Consider the following 21,119-nt stretch of genomic DNA (forward strand, 5'->3'; position numbering starts at 1 on the left):
TGTCGTTGGTTTTATTTTATTGAAGCATTTGTATGTATGGATAGAGTGGAGGTAGGGGACAGTGAGCCTAGGATTGAAAGAAACTCATCAATTGGATCTAATCCGCTCCTTTTTTTTTTCCTTTTTCTTTTTTAAAAAATATTGTGCGAGCCATATGGATCTTTTAAATATTATTAAATTCTACATTTTTATTTTTATGTAACTTCCCACCAAATTTGTTTTTGCTACCAGATATCTTCTGTATATTTTTTTTTCTTTGATATCAAATACTCTTATGAAAATATGCTCGTTTAAATTTTTTTAGTTTAAAAATCGTATTTAAATTGATAAAAATGATAGTCAAATCCCCGAAAAATTGAATTTATAAATGTTAGGTTTTTTTTTTTTGAAAAAATAGTTCCAAATATAATTTAAATAGTTTTATATTATGTATTATGTACTAATTTTTTTTAATTGTTATTAATTTAATCTTTGAAACTTTGCTACCGTTGACATGTATAGTTTTATACTCCCTCACCCCCTAAATATAGAAACTAGCTAAAGAGCTTATTTTAATTATAAATATACGATATCAATTCAATTTATTTTTAAATCATAAATTTATAATTCATATCAAAGCAACCAACACGTTTTTTTAACAAATAAATAATTTAACTAGTTTTTTTTCATTTCTTTAAAATCTAAATTAGTTATTTACCTTTTATATTAACAATTCAGGAAGAGTATCATGCACTACCTCTTATTCTTAATATAAGAGCTAGTTTATAAATTTAAATAGATTAAAAAGTTAGTTAAATTAGTTATTTGTGACAATTAGGTTTTATTTCTTCTTAAATATCTTTACTAATTAGGTTTTATTTCTTCTTAACAATTCTTAAATATATATTAACTAGAACTACCATTTAATGAAATTTTTAACATGTATAACTACTATAAGAACTATTTTTTTAAAAAAATAATTATAAAAGACAAAATATATTGAAGATTTTACATTTAAAATTAAATTAAATATTAAATAAGTTTTTATATTAATTATCATAGCATTGATTTAGTATCACATGGAAAACGGGCGGCGCAATGGTCGGCCTAGTTGATGATGACGACGATGATGGATGGTACGAAATTGAAGTCCCGTATTGCCGAGTTGTGGCACACTTCATCATCCACCCATATTCTTAAAAAGGTGCACATGATCATCATCCCCCATTCCTTCTTTTTCTTTTCCAGTCCTCTGGGTCTTAATATAAAAGCTAATTATTAAATTAGTTTTGATTCTAAATATGAGATTTATTTTTCATATTTATCAATTTTTTCTAAATTACCCCTATAAATACTCCCTCAGCCATAATTAAATAGAAGAAGAAGAAGGGGTATTAAGAAAGATGATTATGGTATTTTAGGAAAAATATGTCACATTTCTTATAATTAACTAACTTACCTAACTTTCTTAATTTAATCAAATTAATTAAATAATTCTTATATTAAGGACTGGTCAAGCTCATGTTCATACACCCACATTAACAATAACATGCGTCCGTATGAATAGGAATACCAAGTAGTAGTATGACATTAACATTAACATTCGTTCCTTGATTCTTTTCTAAAGAATCAAGATGGCGGACACGCCAAGTAACATTATTAATTTTGAATAATAAAGCTAAGTAAAGCTTTTTGGCAAAGAAAGGAGTCTTCGTGAATTTGCACTCACAGTCTCACATTAAAGTATTAAACTAATAAAAGTAGTTTATTGGTCTTTTACCATTCCTTAACACACTTGATATTCCAATTTTCATATTACTTCGCCGGCAATATATTATGTTTTGTTTAAAGTATTTATTTTTTCCATTTAATATCTCTAGCTAATTAATCAAATTTCTTTAACTAATGGCTTTTATTAAGGATAGTTTTAATATCTAATACCAATCAATGACAAATTTCAACTAATTTCTTTAATTTGTGTAAAGTTATTATTGTAAGAATTTACGAGATATTTCATAACAAATTTTAACAAGTAAGCCTGGGCCTTCTATTCTTGTTATAAGAATTTATGAGATATTTCATAATACACTACATCTAGTTCTTAATATAAGAACAAGTTGAAGTATTAGATCCAGTTCTAAATATAAGATATTAATATACTCTATCTCTCTTTTTTTAAAAAAAAAATTCCTATTGATTGTAAGGGTTTTTATTAAGGAATAATTCCAATCATTTGATGCACATGATTAGACATCATAATTTAAGGGGACCAACATACATTCGTGATAAATAACTAATTTAACTAATTTTTTTAGTGTTTCCAAATTAGTTATATAACTCTTATATTATGGACATGATGTAGTAACATATTTTGTATAAATTAAATTTTTCCCACCACTATCCCTAACTAATTAATTAAACTTTTTTAACCAATGACTTGTTAAGTGTAATTTTAACATTTAAAAAAAAAACTGATTTTAACCAACTTCATTAATTTGGGGAAAGTTCTTATTAGATACTTATTATAAAAATAAAATGAAAGACTCCTCTGGTCCTTAATATAAGATCAATTTAACTAATTTAATTAAATTAAGAAAGTTAGATAAGTTAAGTAATTATAAGAAATGTGACATGTTTTTCCTAAAACACCATAATCATCTTTCTTAATACCCTTTCTCCCTCTTCTACTTGATTATGGTTGAGAGAGTATCCATATAAGTAATTTAGAGAAAATTGATAAATATGAAAAATGGATCTTATATTTAAGACCAAAACCAACTCAACAATTTAGTCCTATATTAAAGATCGGAAGAGTACTTTATATTTTAGTTTAATTTCTTCGTCACCTCATCTAACTAGCTTTTCAAGGTTTTCATATCATTATCACAATTCATGGTGCTGTTGTCAGCAATCAATAATGAATAATATTTTTTTCAATTCAAAATAGAAATAATACTTTTGTAAAAATAGTGAAAATTTTCTATTTAGAAATTTTATTGACTAGGTTAAAGGTCTTGATTTTTTTTTAATACACAGAAAATATTAGTACTCTATAAAATATTATATAAAAGAAATACAAGTGCTCAAATTCACACCTTTCTAACCATATTAGAGAGAAAAAAGAACAAACAGATCTTGTGAGATTCTCAAGAAATTCTTCAATTTTTTTTAGGAAGCAGATGATTATAAAATTTTTAAACAAGAGATCTTTTACCAATTTTTCTTATATTTTTTCTAATCATGTTTTCTTCAAACACGATGATCGAACATCAAGCATCTTAAAATATAATAACTTTACTATTCATATTATCCTGAGTTATATTAATCTTAGTCGGTGGCTTAACATAAATTATAATTTGCATTAACAGTTAAACTAATAAAAGTAACACTCAATTACTTCTCCCGCATGGTTTCTTCTTGCTGTCTTTACTGATTTGTTTATAGATAGTATTATGACTGCTAATGGTATTGTGTGGCTCTGCGGTCACCTTGAGGCAAATCTTTGATTTCTCTTTTATTATTTAATCTTGGTTATTGGTTAATGTCCACTAGACTAGCGGTTGGTATGTGCACCATCTTATCTTTTATAAAATAATACATTTTTTTATCTCCGTACGTGGAGTTAAGAATATAAAAATATGGTACCTCTAGTTTTAATTATAAAATTTTATCTGTAGACTATAAATGAGGTCTTATAATTATGATCAGAGGTAGTATATAAAGTAATGGCAAAAAAATATTTATAAATTCTCTAATATATGAGGACAAAATAAAATATTTTGCCTTGAGTCGAAGAGACCAGATTGAGCACATATATTTTCACATTTGTTGTGAGCTGTTACAATTGTTTTTACGGCACTTGTTACATAAAAAACGAATATATTTTTCCTTATCTACTACAAAAGTTTTTAACAAATAAACCATATTATTTATTATGAGCACAAATTTATGTTATAGGGTTCAAGAGAAATCACCCAAGTACAAAGTCTTATTACGTATATTTTATATATGAATTTTGTTAATTTTTTTCCGGAGACATGGTATATGAAACTATTTTAAGGAAAATTTTTTCCCATCCTTTTTGATGATTCAAAATTTTACTTTATTAGTAGCAGTGATTTTTATATAAATAAAATTTATTCTGATTTTGGTTTTGGTCTTTTATATCTCTTGATAATTTATAAACAGTATCCCTTAGTATAAGTTTATATTTGATGTTGAAGTAAACCTTATATATCATATAATTCAAGTAAATACCTAATTAACAAAATATAAATTTTATATCAAATTAATTTTCAAAAATAATGTATCAACATTAATTAATATAAACTAAAAGGACTCTAACCCAACCGTTTTTAAATAGTTAAATCTACATTTTATACTCCATGCTCTATGGGACCCACATCTAAATCAAATTAACGCGTCAAAATTTATGCACGTAATTAGTGAAATATAAACTAAAAAGACTCTGAACTAACTATTTATAAATAGTAAAAGTTACATTTTATGCTCTTTGCCTTGTGGGACCCACGTCTGAATAATTAAAAGAAACAAATCTAACTTAAGGAAGTAAATTCCGTTGAGGAATAACGAATCCGCGTGGCGCCCAGCTATAGTTTCAGTGCGTGCGACCCAGAAAACACGATCCACTAGTTCTGCCACGTCACAATCAGCAGGCTCTCAAGATCCGGAAGGCGCGGGCCCCACTTCGTTGGGCGGATATCCGCATAACCCAGGGCATAATTCCTTTCGGATATTCGAATATTCTTTTCCGCTGGTTCTGCCCGCGGCATCCGAACAATTTGATTGAGGCTGCTGACACAATGACAATTATGCCCCTTTGTCTCTACAGAAATTACACCAAGCCCGCCCCTGGAACCTTGTTTGATTTCTGCGTAGAATGGCCAAAAGGCCCTCCTCGGACAGCAAGCTGGAGCTTGTGGACCACGCTTTTTCAATCTTTGCGCGGTTGACATTACAAGTAGTTTAAAAATTCATGGCTTTAAAAAATTAATGTTTATTTTATCCTAAAATTTATAAAACATTTTTTTTCTGAACAATGTTAAAAAATAGAAAAATTGCAAATAAATTTATAATTATAAAATTTATTACTCAGAGCTACCTAATTCTTTGACATGTAACTTTTTCTTGTTCGGAAATCCAGAGTCTCAAGTCATTTGGATTTGAGATCAATCTATGTTGGATTGGGAGGATTGGGATTAAAGTCCTCTCAATAAATATATTTTTAGGATTCAAATTTATATTCTCTTTTTTTTAAAGAAATAAGACTGCTTACCATCTCAACTAACAACTTATTAGTTATGATGTATTCTTTCACCTCTAAATATAATATTCATTTTATAATGTAATTTATATTATAAAATAAGTCTTAATATTTTACTATGTACAAAATGGATGATATTTATCTTTGGTAATAAATTTTGCAATGAGGTCAATACTCCCGCGGGTAAGTTTTGACTTTGTGGATTATGCTGACGGTGGCATGGGATCTTTCAGAATATTAAACAATTTCTAATTCTAAATCCTAATAATTGCCGTGCTTTTTTGAATGAAAACATGGTTTGCATTTTTAAAAAAAAATGTTTATTGTAATTGTATTTGCATGTTTAAATTTATTAATCTGCATTTAAGAGATCGTGGGTTTGGATTATGCTAGCTTTGAATCTGGTTTGAGCTTGTCTGATATACTTAATAAAACAAAATAATATTAGAAAGCATTATTAGATAATTGACTAATTATTGGAAGCAGCCCACAAGCAAACATGAATATCAATCAAAGCTAGAACCAAAAAAACGTGAAACGCAGCAGAAAATAATTTTGTACAAAAAAATTATATCTTATAAACTTTAATTATTAAGGACAATTCTAGAGATTAATATATATATATATATATATATGAGGGGACAACAATGAAAAAAACAACAAAAATCCAAGAGAAAACTATAAAGTCGCGACATAGGTTGAAGGCCCCATATATATGTGTGCGCGAAGCTTCGTGTGAGGACAGATCAGCCACTTAATAATACTGGAAACCTCATCAGCACGGCATCGATCTTTTGAAACCTTTATGTCGAACGAATAAGCATATAGGGGCACACGCTATAACACATGCTTAGATCGTAAAATGCAACAAGAAGATGCAAATCAATAAACTACACCGTACTAAAATATAAGAACTTAGTATAAAATTACACTATAAATTAGATTTTATATATTTAAAACTAATGGAAATATCAACGGGACTTGCTATCTCTGGTCATATATGTAAGTTACAATTTTTAGGGTAGGATTGATCATTTTTATAAGTTACAGTAGTACATTTACTCTGCGCCTGCTCTGAAAATTTAATTCATTTGTTTAATTTTTACCCTCAGTTAATTACAAGTCTCTTAATATCTCCCATTCTAAATATAAGATATACTCTTCTGGTCCTTAATATAGGACCTAATTATTGAGTTGGTTTTTGTCCTAAATATAAGACCCATTTATCATATTTATCAATTTTTTTCAAATTATCCCTATGGATACTCCCTCAACCATAATCAAGTAGAAGAAGGAGAGAGGGTATTAAGAAAGATAATTATGGTGTTTTAGGAAAAATATGTCACTTTTCTTATAATTAACTAACTTATATAACTTTTTTAATTTAATCAAATTAGTTAAATGGGTCTTATATTAAGGATCGGAGGAGTAATATATTTCAAAAACATGTATTTTTTATGTATTTATTAATTTTAATTAATTTTTTAATGTAGGTAATTCAATTATTTGTAATTTGCATGTAGGAATAGAAGTCAATAGCCTTGTAACTTCGTGGCACGTATATGTATTTAATTTTACTTTGTAATATGAAATGAATATTATTTTGCATCTAGAGATGTGCACGGATGGAACAAAACCGAAACATCCACCAGGAAGTGAAAAAGATTATAAAAAAAAAAAAAAAGAGGAGAAAGTTATAGGACTAGGACAAAATGCCCTGAGGGTGATTACGAGTCTCGTCCCAATTGTGCTTGGGACAAGTCTGCCCCGTTCCCAAATAGCTTGAGCAAGAACGGGCCGGCCATGACGGATGGCTGTGCATTTCTATTTGCATTTGTCTCTCTCCTTATTTGTCGTACTTATCTCATGCTGCAATGAAGGCTCTCCACAAGTGTCCAATCTAAGCAGGGTCCATCCATGAAAGCTAACTTAACGTTGGGTAAGGCCAGCAATAGGTCATATACTCATATTATTCATCTTGGATTTTATGCAAAGATTAATAGATCTGTTTGGAATAATTTATAAGTATCTTTTCAATTGTGATTTATGAAATACAAGGTAAATATATAAGATGAGTTTTGTCTCGAGTTACATAAAACGTGTTTATAAGTGATTTCAATCATGATGGCAAACAGGGTCAGTATCGATTCAATCTCGTTTGCAAGTTGCAACCTTAAGTCCCGGTCATAGTTGTCCCTCTAATCCGTTAGTAGCTGTCGTTTTAATGCAAAAAATCAATTGATGATGGAGGAATATATAAATTATGAACCGCATGTCACAATAATTATTCGTGTCATGTAGTTGAAGGGTAGGTATCTTTGTATCCGAAGGTCAAGAACATTATCCTACCTAAACATGCACCGTGCTTCAATACGTTTGGATATATCCCTGCTTTTGTGTTTTTCCCCAGTTAATTTTTTATTAACAAAAAATACGTGGAATTCGCTTGCGCCCGAGCTGTATGAGTCAGATATAAAATAAAGTATACAATTCTGAACTGATTTTTTTCCTTATCTTCCTTTTGAAATTTATGCCCACTTCTTTTGAAAATTTACACACACACACACACACACACTATGTAAGACTCTTCAGCGTAAACTTTTAATTTACCCAAAAAAGATGGTTCTCTAAAAATTTTAAAAAGGGAGAGAAGCATGTGCATTAATTTTCAGTAAAATTCAACAAAAAAGTTTTTTCTTGGCTTTGAAAATTAATAAAAAATCCATAAATTTTTTTACAAAATAAAAAAATTAACTTAATGTTTAATTAACACACAACTTACACAAGTTGATCACTTTATGTCTTTTTCTTTTATTTTAAAAAAATGGATAAACTTTGGGGAGTGGTGCGAGGGAGGCATGATGGGTATTATTAAATGGAAATAAATACATCTAAAAAGAAAAGAAAAGAAAAATCAAGGAACATCCAAAAGCTGATGGTCTGCATCTTCGCGGGAAACTTCCTTCGCGTTCTGTTCCTTTCTTCTGTCTTCCTTTCTTATCCCAATCCCAAAAAAGCAAAAAAACAAAAAAACACACACAATTATGTCCAACATCACTGTCCCACAATCACAATTATTATTGGTAATTAGCGAAAAAATAGTTTCATGTTTTTTACAGACAATTTAAAGTGAGCTTCACTTATGTAAAGTCTCAAATACAAAAGTTAAGCAATTAATTTACAAAAATTAAAAAAATTAGTTACATAAATTATTTATATAAAATTTATATTGATTTTTTTAAAGTATCACTTTTAATGTTTTGCATTGGAGATCACTCTCTTTATGATAATAAAAGACCACCTTATCTACATACAGTATATGGAGAGTTTTAAAAAAATTTATAAATTTGAAAGATAAAGCAAATTAAAATTTTATATTTAAATATTTAGACTATATCCTATTCTATTTATAAGCTTTAAATTTGAAAAGGGATGTAATTTATATTATAAGTTCTGATTGCGTTTGTCTCAGCATTTAATGTGTTTTTTCCTAATTTTTCTTAATTTTCTGTTCTATTTCCTTTGCTATACTCTCTTTCATTACATTTTCCCATATATATTATCTTTAATATTTTTTTTAATTCAGCATATTTCACAAAAAAAAATATATTACTTTTCACTAACTTTAACTGATTTTAATTAATTTTTTATTACACACAGATTGATTATTTGAAGTTTATAATAAAAATCAGAAGAAATACTCATATAATCTTATTTATAAGACAAAGATAATTTTTTGGGTCCTATATATAAGTCAACTCATTAAAATTTTAATTTAAATGTACTATTTTGTCCTTTAATTATATAATGTAAATAATTATTTTTTTAAAGGTGTAATTTATTAAATAAGAATAAATTTGAAAAGTTATTATATTTTAATAGAGAGTTAATACAGTTTAAAATTTTTTATTTTTTTTTCAATATTTATATAAAACATGTTAGAAGTGTCTTATAAGTAGAACGAGAAGAATATTACTCCCTCCGTTCCTTATTATAAGAGACATTTGATGCTTATGGCATGTTCCTATATATAAGAGACACTTACAAGTTGTCTCTACTTTTTTGTGTTGATTTACTATTTTATCCATATTTATTATCTCCAACTCACACTCTCTTTCCCTCTCACTTCTCTTTCTTTTAATAAATTAATTGTTATCTCTCATGCTCTCTTTCCTTATTAATGAGGGTATTTTTGGAAAAAAATTAAATTTTTTACACATTAATTGTTCTCAACTAATTTTAACTGTTTTTTTTATCAACGTACTTCGGTTATTTGTCTCTTATAATAAAGAACGGAAGGAGTATTAAAGCTCGCATCCCCATGCATCTTAGCCTCATGGCTAGAAGGGCTAATCAATCAACAAGAGGTGCATGGAGAAGCCAGGTAGGTATTTAACAGAAATTAAAAACAGAAACATCAAATTTCATGGACAGCGAAAATGAAGAGTGAGTTTCCAAGAAGGGACAAACTACTGAAATAGTAATAAAGGGGAAACAAACAAATGGAGCGGAAGGCACCGATGGAGCATAAAACAAACAAAAAGATGTCAGCCATGAATGCTAATTGAATTATTCTTACGTTTCCACTTTCCACCACTAGTTCTATTAATGTAACTTTCATCGTACCTGATTTTTAAAGGAGGTTTCGTCAAAATTCTATAAAACCACAAATATAGCACACCGTTTTTTAATCCTATTTATATAATAAAATCTTTTGTTTATTATGATGCTGATTTTATTCTCATAGGTATAATATATATTAAATAAAAATAAAATTAAAAATTTATTACATTTTAAATAAAAATTAATGAATTTTAATATTTTTCTTGATCTTTAAGAAATATATTAAAAATAACTTATAAATAAGATTAGATGAGTATATGGCAGAGAATGTTATTACTTAGACTTAAAAGAAAATGCTACTCGTTGGTTAAATTTTTTCACATACAAAGAAGTGAAAGTTTAGTATTAAATTTCTCTTAAAATAATAAAATTTTCTTATTTTACCCTTAAGAGTAATAAAGTTGCATTTAATATTACACTTTTTATTATCTCTCTTCTCTTTCCTATATTTAATAAGGTGAAAGTGAAAAAAATTACATTAATTATTCTAACAACATCTCATATTTTGAGTCACAATTTTTTTTCCTAACCAACGTCTTATATTATACACTAGGAGCAGTATTTTAGAAGTACAATAATGGTATAAAATTGAGTAAAAATATGAGAATGCTGAGATGAATATACGGTTTTATTAAAAGAAAAAAGAAGCATTTGTAATGAGTATATATATGAGAAACAGTTATCATTATATTTTATTAGTAATATTGACATATTTTTGTTTTAATTAGCTGGTATCCAATCCAATGATATAAAAAAATTCAATGTAATCTTCTTAATAATTTGTGCGTATTTTCACCCAAGCAGTCATGATCACACGCCAGCGGAGAACCAATGAGCACATTTTCGTCAATTCACGTGAACCAATGGCGTTATTGTAAATAAGAGGAAGCGTGCATTCAAAGAAGAAAGCTCCTTAGGACTCAGGGGTATAATTGACATTTGACTTAAATAAAATAATAATATCGTTTATTTTAAGTACTTTCGTTGCACGTCGCTGCTCTGCGTGTGTAATGACTGGAAATTGAAAAGAGAAGCAAGTAGCAGAAAACAGAAGGCGCAGAATTTTGCGAAGCAAGCAAGCGAAAGGACACAGTGAAAAGCTTCTAATAGCTTGAGGTATGATTCCTTTACTGATTTTTCTTTTCTCATTGCATTTAGAGATTCTTCTTCTGGTAAGAGTTTGCTTCTCGGCTCTGTTAATTTTGACTTTGGTCTGTTTTTACAACTCAGAAATGGATTCCATTGCTGTTTGATCGTGGAAAATTGGTTTCCGATTGTTTCTTTTTTCTTGGTAGCCTTTTTTTGTGATCCTGATATCGGCGATTACTGTTTCGATCCTTGGAGGAGTTTTTGTTTTTGGAATTACCTTCCGAGGTTTATTGTCCGACTTTCTTTTTTTTTTTTCGTGCTGTTTCTCCAAATTTGGTTTCCTTCTGGAGTTGAATTCCGTTTCTTCTTTTTAGTGAAACGCACTAATTTTCTGATCATTAATTTTTGACAATTATGATTTTGCTCGTTTAAAAAGCTTTCAGCTTTCAGTTTCTGCCGATTATGCTGTTCTGTATTCATACTGTTAGATTTCTGGAACTTTGAATTTTATATCAGTCTCTCGCCCCACTCCCTCCTCTTCCCAACCCCCCAGAAACCAAAAAAATAAAAAGAAAAAAGAGAAGAAAGGAAAAGAAAAGTCACGGTTACGATAATGGCTGTGTCTGCTCTGAGCATTTAAGATACTGTTGAAATTGATGTTTACCGTGTAATACGAGGTAACTAATAATTTTTTGTTGGTTTGACATACACAACTAACACTGGTTACTCGTGCATGTCTATTCTTTCTTCAGTGATACATTCCTTGACAATGGTTCTTTTTGGTCTCCTCATCTTTGCAGAAATTTTCTTTAAGGGGACGTGTTAACTTCTTCCCTTCTCTGGCCTCTGAATTAAGAACTAATACATGGGTCCAGCATCAGAATTGATGTCCGAGAGATGTTGCAGTAGGCCTCCTGGTATTAGGATCCTTGAGTCCAATAAGAGAAGCCCTGTTTCCTTCAAGACTTACCAAGCCATCGTGCTAGTTGTAACATTTTTGGCATATGCTAGTTATCATGCTACCCGAAAAACAACAAGCATTGTAAAGAGTGTCCTTGATCCCCAGTCAACAGATTTTGGTTTGAAGTTCTCTCTGTTGAGATCAAATAATACCAATGAGTCAACTGGAAACAGAAAATTTTCCTGGGTTCTTGGTAGTGGTTGGGCTCCATTTAATGGATCAGATGGAACAGCCCTGCTTGGTGAATTGGATGTTGCTTTTCTTGCAGTATATGCTTTTGGGATGTATTTTTCTGGCCATTTAGGAGATAGGTTAAATCTGAGGATTTTTCTGACCGTGGGAATGTTGGGGACTGGTTTGTTTACTTCCCTTTTTGGCGTAGGGTACTGGGGAAACATCCACAGCTTCTATTATTACTTAGTGATGCAAATGATTGCTGGATTGTTTCAATCCACTGGATGGCCGTCAGTAGTTGCTGTTGTTGGTAACTGGTTTGGAAAGAAGAAGAGAGGGTTGATTATGGGTATATGGAATGCCCACACTTCTGTTGGCAACATTTCTGGTTCGTTGATTGCTTCTGCTATGCTAAACTATGGATGGGGATGGTCCTTCGTTGTGCCAGGAATTATCATTGGTTTCCTTGGTTTGGTGGTTTTCCTTTTGTTGCCTGTATCACCTGAGTCTGTTGGAGCTGGAGGAGAGGAAGATGAATGCAGCTCGCCAAAGAAAAATGGAGATGAAGAAATTGCAGAGCCACTGTTGAGGCCCGAGATCATTTTTGAGGAGGAGAAAGCTATAGGGTTCATAGAGGCATGGAAAATTCCAGGAGTTGCTCCTTTTGCTCTTTGTCTTTTCTTTGCTAAGTTGGTTGCATATACGTTTCTCTACTGGCTTCCATTCTACATAAGCCACACAGGTACATCAACTTTCTTCTTGATGTTTTAGATGCTGTCTTTATGAATTAATCTTCATAACCTTACTTAATTGTTCTCGTGATCATGCAGCAATTGATGGCAAATATCTATCTAGTGAGACAGCGGGAACACTGTCCACTTTATTTGATGTTGGAGGAGTGCTTGGAGGAATCCTGGCTGGCCACATTTCAGATAGATTAGATGCCAGGGCGATAACAGCAGCAAGTTTCATGTACCTTGCAATCCCTGCTCTCTTCTTCTATCGGTTTTATGGGCATGTGTCTTTGGTTCTAAACATAGCATTGATGTTCATCACTGGCATGTTTGTGAACGGGCCCTATGCTCTCATAACAACAGCTGTTTCGGCTGACCTGGGAACACACAGTTCTCTGAATGGAAATTCACGGGCTTTGGCAACTGTGACAGCGATAATTGATGGAACTGGTTCTGTAGGGGCGGCAATTGGCCCTTTAATAACTGGCTACATCTCTAAAGACAGCTGGAATGCCGTTTTCACGATGTTAATGGCAGCAGCTCTTATTGCAGGGCTGCTTTTAACCAGGCTTGTAATAACAGAGGTGGCTACAAAGATTGCTGAGTCCAGCTCTCGTGGTCATGCAGCACAAGAGTCTGCAGCAGACGTATGAAAACTTTAAAATGGATGGCAGTACATTTATCTGGCTATGTTGTGTGCTTACACCAAGAGTGCCCATCAGCTCTCATTTACTGCTTCAGGTCATTAAATCAAAGGACATGCCCGGTAATGGCTGAAATGGAGAGGGCGTTTAATTTTATCCCCCTCCATGATTTTATAGAGCAGTTTGGCTTATTTTTTTGTACATAAATGTGTGATGTACCCAGTTTGGCATAGTGTCATCACAAAATGATGACCTTTACAAGAAATGGATATAATTTTTCTACATTGTAAGTTCACTTGGAGCTCAGGATTGAGATTTCCCGGTGAGTTTAAATATGGGGTTTGGTGAGCATACAACAAATGCCTCAATGTTACTCTGTAATTTTTGTGATTTTGTTAGAAGAATTTATTGCAATTAGTTCCCAATAACACCAGTAGTTCTAGTAATTGTCCATATTTTGACTCTGACTTTTGTTAATGTTGTACAAGAGTTGGGTTGGACCAGGTTAACTACTAACCTGAAGCCGGCCCAGAGATAGATTCTTTTTTATCAACTGCAAATCCTGACAAAACTATACAAGTTTCCTTGAAAGCACATGTTTTGGATGAAGCTGATGATATTTATGTAAGAGCTGTGTGTGTGTGTGTGTGTGTGATGCAATAAAGTATCATATTGATGAATATTTAGGGTAGGAGGGCCCTCATTTTTGGTTCAAGTGACTCAAGCGAGCAACAATGTAAAGCACCAGCATATTGCTTGTTTGAAAGCTCTTACACAGATGAGTTCAAGAGATTGTGTTATGATTGATCTGAGGTTCTGGTTGAATATGAAGAGATTTATTTCTTGTGAAAAATCTGTCAAACTTCAAACGAGCATGGCTCAAGAAATGAACAAGTCAATTCTGATCTCTCAAGAACTTTGATTCTTTATGGAATTATTGTTTTCTCTTTACGCTATTAGCATTTATAGAATGTTTCCTCTCAATCTGCAGGTCAAGCTTGCGGTTAACACATGTTTTTGAATGGAAGGTAGCTACATGTCAAAGAAAGTTTGGTAAGAAACATCAGCAAACTATGACGTTGGTGATGGGTAATAATTGAATAATCCAAGAGTGTTAGGTTATCTATAGTCTCTTCAATAAAATTAATTTGAATGTAAAAAGGGATAAACTGAAGAGGGAGGATGTGTGCGTATCAAAAGGATAAGTAAATTACTAATTAATCCATCATATTTTTCTAAATTTAAAGGCTTATATTCGGATAATAATTGATTATGTTTTAATCAATCAGGTCAAACAATTTAAAAGTTGATAAATTTATTATTGAATTGGCCTTTTTCAAGACCATGGAAATATACAAATGATAAAATGGTCTCACAAAACAGTTTTTTTAATCCCTATGAATTCTTAGATTTGTATTTTTTTTAAATTAACTTTGTTTTTGTGAAATAACGTAATTACTCTCATGTGAAAACTGTCTCCGTTGTCCGGAGTTCTAGTCGCCAGGCGCTTTGGCGGCCATGGAATTATTGTGAAGGGAGTGATCTGAAGTAGAAATCCATGGCCATTTCACTTTAAAAATAACAACTTCAGTTATAAAAGATAATGACAAGACTTTAAGTAGTGACAACTATTATTTTGAAAATTTAGGTGTTCACGGTGACATGAAGACCAATGAGTACTTCACTATAAATAATAACAATAGTTGGATTTGTTTGGATTTTTCCTTTTTGAAAAAAAAAATTGTTCAACATAGCATTCCCTGTGTTGATGCCTTTTGGTTTTTTTTTTTTTGGTTTTTAACAAAACAAGGCCACAGCCTAAAAGCAAGAAATTAGTAACCAAGATTTAGGGTGTGTTTGGATGAAACCAAACCGTGGTTTGGAAAAGTGATTCTAGAGAATAGATTCTGGAAAAAATAGATTCTGTGAAGAATAGATTTTGTAAAAAAGTGATTCTGAGAAGTGAGAGTGTTTGGATAGTTGTTATCAGAAGCACTTTTTATATATACAAATTACTAAAAAAAAGACATAAGTTAATATGATAATTACAGAAAAAATAGATTTTATGATATATTTTAATTTGAAGAAATAAAATTGTTAATAATATGTTTTTTACCAACATAATTAATAATACATAAGATAATATAATTAATAAATAATTAATGTCTATATATATTTATAAAATATAAGATTAAATATATTTATAAAAAAATATGTTTATAAAAAAAATAACAAGATACATATCATATAGGCCCTCACACTCTCCCTTTTTTCTCCAAAAGCAAAAAAATTTTGCTTTTTCCAAAACCATGGTTTTGGAGTCAAAACCATGGTTTTGATCCAAAACCATGGTTTTGGTTTTTGGAGAGGCTGTTTGGGTAGTATTTTCCCCAAACCATGGTTTGGGGTGCTATCCAAACAGAGCCTTAAACAAGAGATAGACATGCATCTAACAGAGAGGAATCACCAACAGGAGTTGGGTTTAGTGGAAGAGGTTAGTTCTTCACAACGTGATGAACCAAAGTTTGAATCTCTGCTGGGAGATGTGCTTACATTTAGTGCCCGAAAGTATTTCGAACAGGATTGCTTTCAATAAAAGGATCCTATACTTTGGCCCAAAAAAAAAAACAGAGAGGAATTGGATAGAATATCCTCACCTAAAAAACATCAATTAGGAAATTCTGATCTTTTGAAATTATTATCTCTAATCATAATTATAAAACCTTATTTATTTTATAGAGATGGGACTGCTTACCATTTTAACCAAACCAATAGTTTGTTGGTTATTTTGGCTTCCTATAGTTTGTCTTTGACTCTTTGTCTTGAGATCTCCATTTCTGGTCCAATCTTCCCTTCTGTGCTCGTTAGGCCATTTAGCAGTCTATAATGGTCTTGTTATTTAGTTGTCCACTGATATCACTTTGGGCCTTTGGCCCTTTCCCCCTTTACATGTTTAGAAAGAAGAAGCGAAACTCATTTTATAATAATTAATATAAGACCCATTTAACTAATTTGATTAGATTAAGAAAGTTAGGTAAATTAGTTAATTATAAAAAAAGTGACACATTTTTCTTAAAACACCATAATAATATTTTTTAATACCTATTTCTCTTTTCTACTTGATTATGGTTAAGGGAGTATTTATAAAGGTAATTTAGAGAAAATTGATAAATATGAGAAATAAGTTTTATATGTAGGATCAAAACCAACTCAAGAATTAGATTCTATATTAAGGACCGGATGAGTAATTTTTAAGTGTACGTCACAAGAGTCAACAAAAATTAATTTAATTAGTAAAAAATATATTCATAATTCACAAAGTTGTAACTTTAAATCCTATTATTAATATGAGGATCTTATTGATGATTGGTTTGTAACACTTTATAAGCGTTCTTTTGGTATATAGGCATACCATAATTTTGATGTGTAACTCACTTGAACATCTTTTTACCAAAAGAAACACGCATATTGTAATACAATTCGCTATTTTTCTAAACCACTTGTATCTTTTAGTCCTATTTTCATAGCCAACAATAAATAAAGAAAATCCCAACTGATACTTATAATTGCCTTCATATTAACTACTCGAAAAGTAACAATATATCGATTTTAAAAGATTATATTCTAAATGTTTTTTTTTTTGTTTGAATTTCTTAGTGCCTTCATTTGGAGTTGCACTTTATTCCATTAATAATTTACAAATAAAGGGAAAAAAAGGAAGAAAAAGAAAGAAAGAGACCAGCAGAGCAAAGCCAGCTTCACGCCATTAAAGCATACATGTCCACTTGTTCATTCCAAGTACTTTTCAAAATAGGTTGTTATGACGTATAAAGTAAAAGCCACGCATAGATGGCCTTTCAGCTCCACTAAAAATATTATGCTTTAGAAAATTCAAGGAAAAATTCAACAAAATTTTAGTAGTTTTTTTTAACCATAAAATTTTGTGTTTTTATAATTTTTTTGAAAAAAATATTAAAAAAATATAAAACCAAATATGAGTGTAAGATGCTGAAATGTTTTTAATTCTAATCTTAACAATTCAAAATTTGAAAAGAAAGACGTTGAACTTCTCTCCCTATGAGCTTAATCATTAAACCAACGCATTTTATAATATTTTTTTAAACCAAACGGACCCATTTTATAGTATTTTTTTCAAAGCATATCAAACAAGAACACATGGTCGCCATATGAACACTAAAATCATATTAAATGTTATCAGAAAGCAATTAGTGCTTCCCATAATGTGAACCACTCATTGGTTTTACTTAAAAATCAAACCTCACCTCACATCACGTCCCATTACACATATAATTGATCCATCGCGTGTCTTTATCAAAGCAACTTGTTATATAGGATTAAGGATCATTTTTACCCTATAATTATTTGTAAAGAAATTGTAAGTATTTGAAAAATTTTTTCCTCTCATTATTATTAAAAAAACTATGTCACCCTAATTGTTAAATTTTATCCGTTTACAGCATTATTTTTTTATGCTTTTAGGGTGATATTGAGGGGGAAAAAATTCGCAATACTTATATCTCCTACATGAATACTTTTAAAACAAAAAATATTTTTAACCCTGTTATATAATATACCCCACTTGAAGGTCCTCCCCCCCCCCCCCAAAAAAAGAAAAAACCCAACAAAGCCCCAATAATGCTTGCACATTACATAAAATACGGAATCTCAATCCTCCACATGTCTGCACGTTCGGTGTAGCGGTACCGAAACACGAATAAAATAAAGGGCATTCAGGGATTATTTTTTCATCCAGCATATTAAAATTATTTTGTAATATATTTAGCCTTTTGAATTTTTTTTAAGTGCGTTTGCTGCTTTAAAATAGTTTTTTTGTGTATTTAGTATTCTAAATTATTTTTTACTAAAATAAAAAAATATTTTAAAGATCTTAAGTTTCATAAATGGAGATTTTTTTTACCAAACAATATACTCTTTTCACGACTAATCTCATCTATCTTTTTTCAAATTTTACCTCCCGAAGGTCAAGATAAACTTAGAAGACCTTCTTAAGACTTGACAGAGTTTTGCTTGGAGCCTTGACATGGTTTAGGCAAGATTGGAGCAAATGTAGGCAAGTCTTGGTATGATTTAGGCAAGATTGATGTAAGTGTGAGTAAGTCCTGATATGATTCAGATAAAGCTCAGGCAAGTTTTGAGAAGATTAAATATACCCTTTCAGTTCTAAATGTAATATTTTTATATTAATATATAAAGAGACATATATAAAGGTATTATATTTAGAATCAAGAAGAGTATCTCATAACTAACCCTGAGAAAAACATTTTAGCACGTTAGATATACTCAAGAAAATGTACCTAACCCTAAAATAAAACTTACCGATATTTTCGGCAAACACGGTACTCCTCTCCAATTGACCCTTAAAAGCAGAGGGGACGACCTCTTCTTCTTCATCATTCTGCTCTGCAACAACACAGTTTGTCTCTGAGCTTTGAGGTTGAAACAATGGCGAGTCAAGAGGTGGTGCTTTTGGATGCGACATGCAGCATGTTTTCGATGAGGGCAAGGTTAGCTTTGGCTGAGAAAGGGATTGCGTATGAGAAAAAGGAACAAAATTTGGCCGATAAAGGTCCTGAGCTTCTGCAGATGAACCCTATTCATAAAAAGGTTCCAGTTTTGGTTCATAACGGGAAGCCTATTTGCGAGTCCCTGATCATTGTTCAGTATATTGATGAGGTTTGGAAGGACCAAGGCAGTCCTTTGCTTCCCTCTGATCCTTATGACAGAGCTCAAGCTAGATTCTGGGCTGATTTTGTTGATAAGAAGGTATGTTCTTTGCAACCTCAAATTACACTTCGACTTTCTCTGTTTTCATATGCAAATGGTTTCAACCTAGGTCAGAAAATTTTTATTTAATCTTATTGGAATATATTCATAGTTCATTTGACCCAAGCTTTAAAATAGTATTTTTCCACTTTATATTGGTCTCAAGCATCAATGAAAAGAGATAGTGAAAGCTTTCTCCAAGATGTTGAACTAGGACACAAACTTGATTCAGTATTAGTTAAAACGTCAATACCCATATCAAATATAAGATCTTTAACAGCTATATGCAAGGGTGTTCAATTTCTTCATTTTATTCAAAATTTTAAATGGATTTCTTAACTTGATATTAGATCAGACCCAGCTGCAAGATTCACAAACTAAACAATATGACCCTTTTTTTTTTTTTATATTTCTCTGTGTCTAGGTGGCTGATGCGGCAAGTGGGGTATGGACAAAGAAAGGGGAAGAGCTTGAGACAGCAAAGAAGGAATTCATAGCTGTCTTGAAGCAGCTAGAAGAAGTACTTGGAGAGAAGCCTTATTTTGGAGGGGACAACTTTGGATACGTGGACCTTGCTCTCATCCCTTTCTACAGCTGGTTTCATGCCTATGAAACATGTGGCAAATTCAAAACAGAGGAACACTGCCCTAAGTTCATAGAATGGGCTAAAAGGTGCATGCAAAGGGAGACTGTGGCCAAGTCTCTTGCTGATCCCAAGGAAGTGTATGAACTTGTTTTGATGTTGAGGAAGAGATTTGGTTTGGAGTAAATGAGACAGAGAGGTCAAAGGATTTGCATGTTTGGTTTGAATAAGTGACCTTGAGTTGGTCAGTTGTTGTCCTGTATCAGCACATTGGACACTTTGGTGTGCCTTTGAAGAGCGTTGTCTATCTTTCACTGTCATTTGTATGTGTGTCATTTAGTGTCACTCTTGCTAATTAATGGAGAATCTATCAGGCTATGCTTTCGCTAGGTTATATAAGGGGTTATGCTTTTATAATTTCTAACCATTAAGAAAAAGAGTGGATGGACCTGAAACTAGCGGAATTCTAAATGACTGATATGAATTTCTATGATGCATGTTTAATGCAACTAAATAGCACAACTTTATTAACTACAGACAAGTTTAAGCCATTCTATCTATGAACTGATCATAGCAACTCATTTTCTTGTTTAATTTAATCTTCTTTCTTTCTTATATAAAATCTTCATCCTCCCCCAGCTTCGTTTTTTTCACAGGGTTGTAGATCAATTCAAATGTTTTTTGAGTTGTCTATAATTCAAGAGATCTTATTTGAGACCTCAAAAGATGAACAAATTCTTTTTGTTAGGAACATATACAAACCTCACCACCACATAAAGGATAATGATAACCCCACCGAAAAGGTAAAATCTACCATTTCACTTCGAGAGTCATTAACTACTTATCATCTTCATAATAATGGAATGACTCATTCGAATTGTTATGAGTCCAACCATACTGCACTGCTAGAACTTGTATTATGTTCAAAAGAACTAGACATGCAAAATCCAAATTCCAAACCCAATCTGCACATTTTTTGGGGGATGCATATCTAATTCGAGTCGTTAAGACTAAATTTAAATACTTAAAAATTTTCAAATTAATAAACCTAGCGAAATTCAAACCATGCAAATTAAACGCGCGCTTTAGAGCTTAGACATCTCTAAAGATGTGGTGGCTTCAGGTTCAATTTCATGTTTGAAATTTGTTCTCGAGACTAACAGTTCTCATGGGCGACCTGATTCTCAATTTTCTTCCCGCAACGGATAATTTATGCAGAAGCTAACGAGACCAATTTACCCTT

General features: G+C 31.2%; 2 protein-coding genes across 2 annotated transcripts; both read left to right on the forward strand.

Moving 5' to 3' along the window:
• The first annotated feature begins 10,954 nt into the window (after window positions 1-10,954).
• LOC114721251 (putative glycerol-3-phosphate transporter 1) lies at window positions 10,955-14,059 on the forward strand. The gene is made up of 3 exons (XM_028907111.1): window positions 10,955-11,002; window positions 11,776-12,852; window positions 12,941-14,059. Exons 2-3 carry the CDS (start codon window positions 11,841-11,843, stop codon window positions 13,495-13,497), a joined length of 1,569 nt encoding a protein of 522 aa, XP_028762944.1. The 5' UTR covers window positions 10,955-11,002; window positions 11,776-11,840; the 3' UTR covers window positions 13,498-14,059.
• A 4,827-nt stretch (window positions 14,060-18,886) lies between these two features.
• Window positions 18,887-20,272, forward strand: LOC114719355 (probable glutathione S-transferase). The gene is made up of 2 exons (XM_028904862.1): window positions 18,887-19,293; window positions 19,718-20,272. The coding sequence occupies exons 1-2, from the start codon at window positions 18,973-18,975 to the stop codon at window positions 20,060-20,062; spliced, it is 666 nt and encodes a 221-aa protein (XP_028760695.1). The 5' UTR covers window positions 18,887-18,972; the 3' UTR covers window positions 20,063-20,272.
• The last annotated feature ends 847 nt before the right edge of the window (window positions 20,273-21,119 follow it).

Source organism: Neltuma alba, unplaced genomic scaffold (assembly GCF_004799145.2).
Source record: "Neltuma alba isolate B1F8T4 unplaced genomic scaffold, ASM479914v2 tig00000307_pilon, whole genome shotgun sequence".
NCBI classification, from domain to species: Eukaryota; Viridiplantae; Streptophyta; class Magnoliopsida; order Fabales; family Fabaceae; genus Neltuma; species Neltuma alba.